The 12596-nt window shown below is 36.3% G+C and overlaps 1 protein-coding gene across 5 annotated transcripts in view; it reads left to right on the forward strand.

The window, feature by feature from the left end:
• LOC117323848 (mitogen-activated protein kinase-binding protein 1-like) overlaps nt 1-12596 on the forward strand; it is a 99274-nt gene that overhangs the window by 46896 nt on the left and 39782 nt on the right. For all 5 annotated transcript variants that reach the window (XM_033879331.1, XM_033879335.1, XM_033879334.1 and 2 more), the window contains exons 15-20: nt 741-937; nt 1255-1373; nt 2217-2468; nt 4242-4343; nt 4931-5111; nt 6676-6814. In XM_033879331.1, the coding sequence (XP_033735222.1) occupies nt 741-937; nt 1255-1373; nt 2217-2468; nt 4242-4343; nt 4931-5111; nt 6676-6814 (990 nt within the window). The remainder of the gene's footprint in view (nt 1-740; nt 938-1254; nt 1374-2216; nt 2469-4241; nt 4344-4930; nt 5112-6675; nt 6815-12596) is intronic.

Below are 12596 nucleotides of genomic sequence, written 5' to 3' on the forward strand. Positions count from 1 at the left end.
ATACTGGTTAGTATGTAGAGGGTCCACAATGGGGAGGTTCTATGCCTGGATTACTCGTGTGTTAATACTGGTTAGTATGTAGAGGGTCCACAATGGGGAGGTTCTATGCCTGGATTACTTGTGTGTTAATACTGGTGGGGTCCATTATGGGAAGGTCCTATGCCTGGAGTATTCACAAGTTAACGGTGGTTAGTACATAGAGCAGTCCACTATGGGGAGGCTCTATGCCTGGGTTACCTGCATGTAATCTTTTAGGGGTCCTTAAAAGGGAAGTTCTATGCCTTGAGTATTCACATATTAACACCAGTTAGTATATATAGAGGGGTCCACATTCACATGTTAACGCTGGTAAGTATATAGAGGGGTCTACAAAGGGGAGGTGTTATGCCTTATATGTCTTCTGGAATAGTAATATGTTAATACAGGTTTCTTGTATACATAAGGACAGAATTGGCTTATACTCCTTTAATAACTTTCTTTTATTATTTTTGCTCATACATTTAGTTACCCTTTACAGTGGCATGCATCATTAGAAATTGTTTTAATTTTGTATGGGTATACCTCTGTGTACTATCTTCAATAGTAATCAGGTCTCCTGCTCCACAACATACAAAACTGTACCTCCTTGTTCACTGTTAGTGTAATTTTTCTAGGAGTAATGGAACTAGGATTCGCCATCTATCTTTCTGCCGTATGTAGATATAATAGATATTGAATATTTATTATTTGTGTGTTGTTAGGTCCTAAGCTACTGTCATCAACCAGTCGTGACAGACTTGTTCATGTGTTTGACCCCGAACAAAGATATGGCCTTCTTCAGACACTCAATGACCACTCGGCATCGGTTACTGCGGTCAAGTTTGTCGACACGGACAGCCAACTGAAAATGTTGAGTTGTGGGGCAGACAAGTCGCTGTTATTTAGGAATGCTCAAATGGTAAGTATTGTATGGTGTTTTTAATGCAATAATGAATTTTTTAGACTTACATGGTCAGCTTTATCAAATTTCTTCCTTGAATTGATAATGTCAGATAGATTTTGTGAATTCCAATCTGATTATTTCAACAGAATGTTTCAGAATCTGCTATGAGGGTCCTTGAATTGATAACGTCAGATAGATTTTGTGAACTTCAATCTGTTATTCCAACAGAATGTTTCAGAATCTGCTATGAGGGTATGAACTGTTGCACTTCGACATCAGAAATTGTTTTCCATGAATTGTGCATTAACTGGTTACCCCTATTTATCTTGCAGAGTCCAGATTTCCAATTTTCATTGAACCAACACCTGGTGGCCAAGACAACACTGTATGACATGGCTGTGGATCCAACACAGAAATTTGTGGCCACAGCTTGTCAGGACCGAAATATAAGGTAGTTATACTGCCAGCTTGTCATGACCGAAATATAAGGTAGTTAGACTCCCAGCTTGTCAGGACCGAAATATAAGGTAGTTAGACTGCCAGCTTGTTAGGACCGAGTTAGACTGCCAGCTTGTTAGGACCGAAATATAAGGTAGTTATACTGCCAGCTTGTTAGGACCGAAATATCAAGTAGTTAGACTGCCAGCTTGTTAGGACCGAAATATAAGGTAGTTATACTGCCAGCTTGTTAGGACCGAAATATAAGGTAGTTAGACTGCCAGCTTGTTAGGACCGAAATATAAGGTAGTTATACTGCCAGCTTGTTAGGACCGAAATATAAGGTAGTTAGACTGCCAGCTTGTTAGGACTGAAATATAAGGTAGTTAGACTGCCAGCTTGTTAGGACCGAAATATAAGGTAGTTATACTACCAGCTTGTTAGGACCGAAATATAAGGTAGTTATACTACCAGCTTGTTAGGACCGAAATATAAGGTAGTTATACTGCCAGCTTGTTAGGACTGTAATATCAAGTAGTTATACTGCCAGCTTGTTAGGACTGAAATATCAAGTAGTTAGACTGCCAGCTTGTTAGGACCGAAATACCAAGTAGTTAGCTATAGACTGCCAGCTTGTTAGGACTGAAATATAACTTCGTTATACTGCCAACTTGATTTATCAAGTGTTGTTTACGATTTTCATTCTTTGAAACTTAATTTTATAGTTCAAACTTTTGAAGTATCAAGATGATGTTGTTGCATATTTCATGTATTGAATACTTCAATTGATAAATGAAACTCTGCAATATTTGTTGAACTGAAAAGGATCAATATAAATGATGAAGTTTTCTGTTAGAATCTACAACATCAAGACATCTAAGCAGAAGAAGCACTACAAGGGCTCCCTAGGAGACGACGGCACCCTGACCAAGGTCCAGCTTGACCCTTCTGGGATATATGCTGCCACTAGTTGTACAGACAAGAACCTGTGTATTCTGGATTTCTGTACTGGGGAGTTGATGGCCACTATGTATGGACACTCAGAATTGGCTACTGGCATCAAGTTCAGCTACGATCTGAAGCACTTCATCTCTGTCTCTGGGGACGGGTATGTCTCATGTTTATATATTACATCTCTGTCTCTGGGGACGGGTATGTCATGTTTATATATTACATCTCTGTCTCTGGGGACGGGTATGTCTCATGTTTATATATTACATCTCTGTCTCTGGGGACGGGTATGTCATGTTTATATATTACATCTCTGTCTCTGGGGACGGGTATGTCTCATGTTTATATATTACATCTCTGTCTCTGGGGACGGGTATGTCTCGTGTTTATATATTACATCTCTGTCTCTGGGGACGGGTATGTCTCATGTTTATATATTACATCTCTGTCTCTGGGGACGGGTATGTCTCATGTCTATATATTACATCTCTGTCTCTGGGGACGAGTATGTCTCATGTTTATATATTACATCTCTGTCTCTGGGGACGGGTATGTCTCATGTTTATATATTACATCTCTGTCTCTGGGGACGGGTATGTCTCATGTTTTATATAATGTAGACACAACCTGAAACACTTTATCTATGTCTCTGGGGACGGGTATGTCTCATGTTTATATATTACATCTCTGTCTCTGGGGACGGGTATGTCTCATGTTTATATAATACATCTCTGTCTCTGGTGACGGGTATGTCTCATGTTTATATATTACATCTCTGTCTCTGGGGACGGGTATGTCTCATGTTTATATATTACATCTCTGTCTCTGGGGACGGGTATGTCTCATGTCTATATATTACATCTCTGTCTCTGGGGACGGGTATGTCTCATGTTTATATATTACATCTCTGTCTCTGGGGACGGGTATGTCTCATGTTTATATATTACATCTCTGTCTCTGGGGACGGGTATGTCTCATGTTTATATAATACAGACACGATCTGAAGAACTTCATCTCTGTCTCTAAGGTAGATACATGTAATACCAACACCTGAAATTTTTTTTATTAATGATATGAAATAAATAATGATTCACTTTGTTCATCATATCAGTCAAACATTATAAGATAGCAAAGAATGTTGGCATTAATGACTTTCAAAGTCACAGTCTCAAATGTATTGAAATGCCCCTGGAGCAGTAGTTATTGAAACAGGCTATCAGATTTGTACAAAGAAATTACCTTGATCTTGATCCATATTGAAAGTAAAATATGGTAAAAATGAAGTGTCAAAATTACATACATTACATATGACTTTAAATACAACTCTATTACCCCCGGTGTTACTGTCATACCTCTGGTAGGTTAGAGAATGTTTTATGAGGCAGAGCTCTCTGATTTAAAAAAAAAATTGTATGAACACAAGATTGACATGTTCAAGCAACCCAAAAGATGTAATTGAATACAAATATTTCCATTACTCTGCATTATCACTATATAACCTTACCAAACAAAAGAGGAAGTCATCAGATCATGGTTCTAACTCCCATAGGTGTAGTGATATGAAGAAGAATGGTCGTGATACTGTCACTATATGACCTGGATTTGTCTGTTTTCTTTGTATTCTGTGTATTTTTTTTACTTCACAAAGATTTGTGCTACTGGGTTTGATCAACTTGTAACTTGCAAAAATTTAATGTATTTATGTTGCATAAAAGGTGGTTATCCTCAGAATAGAATGTATTAATTAAAATGTTGAAATTAATTTGGTGATTATTTCCATAAACTGTATTTTTGTGCCAGGAACGGTCGCTTGTACTCGTTTATAGGAAATGATAAAGAAGAAAAACATGCTTAAACAATTTGCAGATTTGAATGGGATTGGTGTACCTAAGTTAGCAACTTAATGATGTAACTCAATGTTTCGTTCTAGGTGTATATTTGTGTGGCGTCTTTCGGGAGAAATGTCACGGCAGATGCAGGATCGACTAGAAGAACTTGGACAGTTACCAGAAGAAGCCCTAGCAAATTCTATGTAAGCAACCATTCATTGATCGTCAATATTATATATATAATAATATGCATGTTGTGTTACTACAAAGTTTGGTTGACAGAGGTGATTCACATTAGTATACAATTAGTACTCTACAGAACATGGATATCTGTATATTACCGGTAGAAACACCTGTGTACAATTCTTAGTCATGGTTTTAGTATCTGAAAAATGTATCAGATTTCATTTATGCAAAATTTATGTATTGAGGTTTTTTTTCACCATGGACTGTGAAACATTTTGTATATTTTTAACTGTTACTGTTATTGGGAAATCTTGGCTCGTTTTAATGTCACAATTATTTCAAATAATGTTAAATCTGTTAGGATTTTATTCTTGGTGGATTTGGGACTTTATCAAATCAGTGATAAAGTTTATTTGTTTCTAAATACATGTGATGTCATTTAACTAAACTTAGAATGTACTTATATCTATGCATGGCCATCCCAATGCACATTTCAGATTCTGAATTTCTCTAACCATTTATCAATTGGACATTGAGAAGTGGGGATACACAAGTCATATGATTGCATAAAATTCTTGTTTATAAAAAGAAATGTCCTTTTCAGGAACAAAACTGTTACCATTGACAACTCTGTACAAAAGGAGGCAGAGTTTAAAACACCGACCAAGATCCTGGCAGAGTTGACCCGTCAGATGGAGGAGACAAGGGCTGACATTCCACCGGAGAAACCATCCTTGGACTACAGGTTCTCTGTTGGACAGCTCCCAAGCTGGGCCAAGTCCAAGGTATTGTATTGTGTATATCCTGCATATTTGTATTTATAGATATTTATAGAGAAATGACCAAAATTTATAAGCTGAAGTGGATACTCATACCACACACATATATATACCTGTATATAGTAAGTAAGAAATTTGTCTGTGTCCATGTGTAGTTAGTGATTAACAAAATTTGATGACCAATTACAAACAGTTTTCCACCCTTTTCTTGGCTCTTCTGAAGAAAAGGGCAAAAGCTGTTTGTGAATTGGTCGTCAAACTTTGTTATTTCTACCTGTGTATGTATACACTCATCCATTTGTGATATAGGTTGTTATTTCTACCTGTGTATATATACACTCATCCATCTGTGATATAGGTTATGGTTACACCAAGAAATATAGTACCAGTTTGAGCAACATCTGTTTTACGGAAAATGTTAACCGTTTAAGTGGACAGTTCATCCGACTAGCTGTTCCAATTAGCTGTTATGATGTTACATCCGACTAGCTGTTCCCACTAGCTGTTACATCCTACTAGTTGTTCCCACTGACTGTTACATCTGACTAGTTGTTCCCACTAGTTGTTCCCACTGGCTGTAACATCTGACTAGTTGTTCCCACTAGCTGTAACATCTGACTAGTTATTCCCACTAGCAGTTATAATGTTACATCAGACTAGTCGTTCCCACTGGCTGTAACATCTGACTAGTTGTTCCCACTAGCTGTAACATCTGACTAGTTGTTTCCACTACCTGTAACATCTGACTAGTTGTTTCCACTAGTTGTTCCCACTGGCTGAAACATCTGACTAGTTATTCCCACTAGTTGTTCCCACTGGCTGTAACATCTGACTAGTTGTTCCAACTGGCTGTAACATCTGACTAGTTGTTTCCATTAGCTGTAACATCTGACTAGTCGTTCCCACTACCTGTAACATCTGACTAGTTGTTTCCATTAGCTGTAACATCTGACTAGTTGTTTCCATTAGCTGTAACATCTGACTAGTTGTTCCCACTAGCTGTAACATCTGACTAGTTGTTCCCACTGGCTGTAACATCTGACTAGTTGTTCCCACTGGCTGTAACATCTGACTAGTTGTTCCAACTGGCTGTAACATCTGACTAGTTGTTTCCATTAGCTGTAACATCTGACTAGTCGTTCCCACTACCTGTAACATCTGACTAGTTGTTTCCATTAGCTGTAACATCTGACTAGTTGTTTCCATTAGCTGTAACATCTGACTAGTTGTTCCCACTAGCTGTAACATCTGACTAGTTGTTCCCACTAGCTGTAACATCTGACTAGTTGTTCCCACTAGCTGTAACATCTGACTAGTTGTTTCCATTAGCTGTAACATCTGACTAGTTGTTTCCATTAGCTGTAACATCTGACTAGTTGTTCCCACTAGCTGTAACATCTGACTAGTTGTTCCCACTAGCTATTTGATGTTACATCCAACAAGCCGTTAGGATGTTATTCAAGTTAAGGCAGGTAGTGACACTAACATTACTGGCTTTAATTTGTAACAAATTGTATAGAGTAATATGTATGATAAAAGATAAAATATAAAATCTAATTCTTTTTTAAAGGGAGATAAATCAAAGGATAACAAGAGTGGAGAGGACCAGGGTTCAAACCTACCTAAAGGTCGCTGGGCCCAGAGGGTGGACAATAAAGGCATAATGGCCCAGCTGGATGGGAAAACTGTGGAACTAGATGTTGGTACAGGTAGGTACTGTCAAATTATTGTCTGTTGGTGTTATCAATTTACTTTTCATATACATAAATAACATATACCCAGGTATATAACTATGCATGTACTAGATCTAGGACAAAATTAATAAAAACATGCATTAAATGTCTGGTATGTTTTTATTACTTACAAAACTTAGGGGTCAATTAAAATTTGTCCAAATTTGTTTTGTGTGCTGACCTTCCTTATTAATTTAATAAAGAACATTCTCTAACTTAGTTTGATTAGGTGATTATGGTAATTAATGAACAGTAGGCATTTATGTCAAATCATTCAATTATTCAAAATTTACACATAAATACATTCCCTGAACTGGTCAAACCTTCCTGTCCAGTGTTCCAGCTAGGATTTGAAAAGGGCAGGGCGCTGCCTAAAAAAAGGGCATTTTTGTGCGCGACATTTTTTCCGGGCCTATCTATCTTCTACCTTATTTTACAGGACAATTTAAGTACATCCATGCATTACATATGACCTGATTCATAGAGACAAATAGAAATCTGTTGATTTTTTTTTATTATTTTGTTTGTGTGTAAAAATGTCTTCTTTCTTCTCTTTATTCTTCAAATATTGTTTTAAATTTTGATGGTAAAAGTTATGACCTAGAGTAATTCAAAAATAAAATGATATTAGCATTATTTCAATTTAAGGGTGTATTGAGAGAATCCATATATACGATAATTACGTCCAATCAAAAAGTTACTATCAGATTATAGTCAACAGAGCGATATTTTCAACCAGAAGTTAGTCTGTCCGTTGTGATTGTAAGACGACTAATTGTAAGTGAAGATACTATAGAGCAAAAGAGAAAAGGTGATCAAGCATATACGAGAAAAAAATGATTAAGTAAAAGAAATTATATTATTTAATATCTGAATAAACTTCGTCCAAATAACTGCGATGTATCTTGTAAGCGGCGGTAAATTTCTACTTTCACTTTAGACTTTTTAGAAATAACGGTAAACTAAAATCAGGAATTTATAGCAAGTTAACATTTTCTTGAATTAATTATAAGAAATGGTAAACGAATAAGGGCCGATCATGATTCGCAAGTTTCTGATCAAACATTTGTTCCGTTGCTCTCGTAAACAAACGGTCCCCGTGTTCACTTGGCTATCACATGACCCGCAGTTAATGCAGAGTCGGCATTTCAGATACAAAAATAACAAAATATAAACTAAACTTTTGCAATTATTATTCACATAAGCAGATATTTTTATGTGTCCTTTATTTATTGATGAAAAATAAACATTTTGTATAGAAATCCGTCAATCCAACAAGGAATTTGCGACATCTGCATTTACAACGAACCATTTCCGGCGTCCCGCCAAACTTCATCAAATAAAATCAACCGAAAGCTAATTTTGATCACTGGAAAATCACTGGAAAGTGATCTCATGATCATTTACTTAAAAGTTGCTTGGTTAAAACCAGAAGGATTTCGTGTTGTCATGTGAAGAAAATTTCAAAGATATATAGATCGATCGCCAATTGCACACGTGCTCATGGGATAACTTTACGACAAACGTGCGGCTCTTTTCGGTCTTGTCAAAAGTTGTTTACATAAGTAAAACAACATTTCCATCCATTATCATTACTTTGTCCATCTTGAAAAAGCCTTCGTGATCATGATTTAATTGGATTACCAACCGATCCTATCGACTCGTCACGGTTAAATGAATCTATAAAACACCAGCTCGATCCCCAGCTGACCGATCTCTGCCTCGGGCAGCGTCCATCAGTACCGTGGATAAAGGTCTACAGGTAAGGGGACTGGTACCGGTGTAACAGGTGGCCAATTAGTGACTGACTGTATATTGCATGGCTTCAGCAAATCGGATCTAGAGTATACGAGGCAAAATGAGCATCAATGACACTTAGAAAAAGGGCAGTACTACAGGAAAAGGGGCGGGGCGCATTTCTAACTTTGAATTAGGGGCAGGGCGCAGCGCCCTGCTAACCCGACCTAGCTGGAACACTGCTGTCCAATGTATGTCCGTTGCATTGTATTTACATAGCCAAGAACACATGAGATATTTTCATTGGAAAGAAGACAGATATTTACAAAGCCAAAACGACGTGAGATGTTAACATAACTGAGGAGACATAAGAAACTTACAAAACTGAGAAGACATGAGATATTTACATAGCCAAGAAGACATGAGATATTTACATAGCCAAGAAGACATGAGATATTTACATAGCCAAGAAGACATGAGATATTTACATAGCCAAGAAGACATGAGATATTTACATAGCCATGAAGGCATGAGATATTTACATAGCCAAGAAGACATGAGATATTTACATAGCCAGGAAGACATGAGATATTTACATAGCCAAGAAGACATGAGATATTTACATATCCAAGAAAGCATGAGATATTTACATAGCCAAGAGGACACGAGATATTTACATAGCCAAGAAGACATGAGATATTTATATAGCCAAGAAGACACAAGATATTTTCATAGCTTAGAAGACATGAGATATTTATATAGCTAAGAAGACATGAGACATTTACATAGCCAATGCAAGAATACATGAGATATTTACATTGCCAAGAAGACGTGAGGTATTTACATAGCCAAGAAAACATCAGATATTTACATAGCTAAGAAGACATGAGATATTTACATAGCCGAGAAGACACAAGATATTTACATAGCCAAGAAGACATGAGATATTTACATAGCCAAGAAGACGTGAGATATTTATATATCCAAGAAAACATGAGATATTTATATATCCAAGAAAACATGAGATATTTACATAGTCAAGAAGACATGAGATATTGATATTGGGGAAAGCTTACCCAAAACCTTCCGTAAACATCTATGTTGATATTGACTGATATTGGGGAAAGCTTACCCAAAACCTGCCGTAAACATCTATGTTGATACTGACTGATATTGGGGAAAGCTTACCCAAAACCTGCCGTAAACATCTATGTTGATACTGACTGATATTGGGGAAAGCTTACCCAAAACCTGCCGTAAACATCTATGTTGATATTGACTGATATTGGGGAAAGCTTACCCAAAACCTACCATAAACATCTATGTTGATACTGACTGATATTGGGGAAAGCTTACCCAAAACCTACAATTAACATCTATGTTGATACTGACTGATATTGGGGAAAGCTTACCCAAAACCTACAATTAACATCTATGTCCATAGTGACCGACAAGCATTGTTTTAATTCCACAAGTAAACTGTTTATGCAGGTATGAATTTGTTGTCAATCGTTATCAGTATTGAACAAAATCTTGCCAAGTTCAGGATGCTTTGGTCTCCTTACTCCACATAATACAGTATTACTTAACATATTTAGAGTTTAGAATTATTATGAAAAAAATCCTATTCATAATGAAAATGGTGTATTGATCAGTAAACTAGCCTAACAGGATTAGATATTTATATGCACTGATGTGTGTTGTAGATTAACTGCCCATTGATACAGTGTTAATGTCGATTAGGTTTATTGCAATTAATGCCCCAGTATTATCCAGTATTAGTGGTGTTTCTATGTGTCTGTAAATGACCTGCAAGGATTACTAGTAACAGCTTTCAGCAGACAATTCATGCTTATATCTCAAAAACAATTGCTCAGCCAGGAGTGATAACCGAGGGTGAAAGGCTATAATCTAATATCCTTCTTGGAACAAATTTGTTTATTAGCTCATTGTTAGCCCCCCCCCCCCACTGTGAACCGCTGGAGGGGGGGTATTTAGATGTTGGTTTGTCTTGTCTTGTTCCTTTACATAAGAAATTATACTACTGTTCATTTCTTTTGTTTGGTTAGAGAAGCTGCACAGTAATTTCTTAATTTCTGGGAGGAAAAAAAACCCAGTTAAGTCACATCATATCAATACATATATCAATGATGATAAAAGGATAAGAATTAACCCAAGTTAATTTTATGTTATGGAATCTTAACCAAAAAAAGATAAAACAAGAAAAATAAATAAAACTTTATATTGAGTTATCTGTAATACGAGTTAATTTTATGTTATGGAAATATAATCAAAAAAATATAAAACAAGAAAATAAATAAAACTTTATAGTGAGTTATCTGTATGATGATTAGATTCTAGGTTTCAAGTAACTTGGACCACTTTTATTGCTACTGATAATTAGCATCATCGTTATCACATGTACTGCATTCTCAACAAGTGTGAGCAATCAAAGCATTAGTTTTAGTGTTTGGAAGCCTTACATTGTCACACTAACATGTCCGATACATTTATCACAAGCTTCCTCAATAATCACCACTGCTCACACCAATGGCTGTACACATTTTACCAGTTTATCTAACAGGTTAACAGCTCTGACGTAAACTTGTTGATGTGAGGTTTCCTGTTATGATTAACAGCTGACCGTTGCCCCATTTATACTGCCTCTGTGACAGACTGTCTATACCGATCTGTAGTAAACATTGACTGTACATAAACCACTAATCCAGGGGTGTTAATCCCAACAATGTCATACCAGAATGGAATCTTAAATAAACATCTTTTACAAACCCTAGACATGATTGACATGTCAGGATAAACATGTTTATGGGCTTCGCAAATTATTGATTGAATAATCTTAAGTTGTTGTGTCAGCTCTGTGATTGAGTATGTGTATAGATTGATTATAATTTGTGTGAGTGAAGTGATAAATTGTGTGAGTGTAATGGTAAGTTGTGTGAGTGTTATATGTTGTGCGAGTTTAATAAGTTGTGTGAGTGTAATGAGAAGTTGTGTGAGCGTAATAAGTTGTGAGTGTAATGAGAAGTTGTGTGAGCGTAATAAGTTGTGTGAGTGTAATGAGAAGTTGTGTGAGCGTAATAAGTTGTGTGAGTGTAATGAGAAGTTGTGTGAGTGTGATGAGAAGTTGTGAGTGTGATGAGAAGTTGTGTGAGTGTGATGAGAAGTTGTGTGAGTGTGATGAGATGTTGTGAGTGTGATGAGATGTTGTGTGTGTGATGAGAAGTTGTGTGAGCGTAAAGAGTTGTGAGTGTAATGAGAAGTGTGAGCGTGATGAGAAGTTGTGAGTGTGATGAGAAGTTGTGTGTGTGTGATGAGAAGTTGTGTGAGTGTGATGAGAAGTTGTGTGAGTTGTTTAGGTGTAATGATTTGTGAGTGTAATGAATTGGGTTTGTTACTATACACTTAATTAAGACACCTGAGTTTGTTACTATACACCTAATTAAGACACCTGAGTTTGTTACTATACATCTAATTAAGACACCTGCGTTGGTTACTATACACCTAATTAAGACACATGTGTTTGTTAAAATACATCTAATTAAGATACTTGGGTTTGTTACTATACACCTAATTAAGACACCTGAGTTTGTTACTATATACCTAATTAAGATACTCGGGTTTGTTACTATACACCTAATTAAGACACCTGAGTTTGTTACTATACACTTAATTAAGACACCTGAGTTTGTTACTATACACCTAATTAGGATACTTGGGTTTGTTACTATACATCTAATTAAGATACTTGGGTAAATTACTATATACCTAATTAAGATACCTGGGTTTGTTACTACACACCTAATTAACATACCTGGTTTTGTTACTATGCACCTAATTAAGACACCTGATTTTGTTACTATATACCTAATTAAGACATCTGAGTTTGTTACTATACATCTAATTAAGACACCTGAGTTTGTTACTATACACCTAATTAAGATACTTGGGTTTGTTACTATACATCTAATTAAGACACCTGAGTTTGTTACTATACACCTAA

The sequence above is a fragment of the Pecten maximus genome, chromosome 3, assembly GCF_902652985.1.
Source record: "Pecten maximus chromosome 3, xPecMax1.1, whole genome shotgun sequence".
NCBI classification, from domain to species: Eukaryota; Metazoa; Mollusca; class Bivalvia; order Pectinida; family Pectinidae; genus Pecten; species Pecten maximus.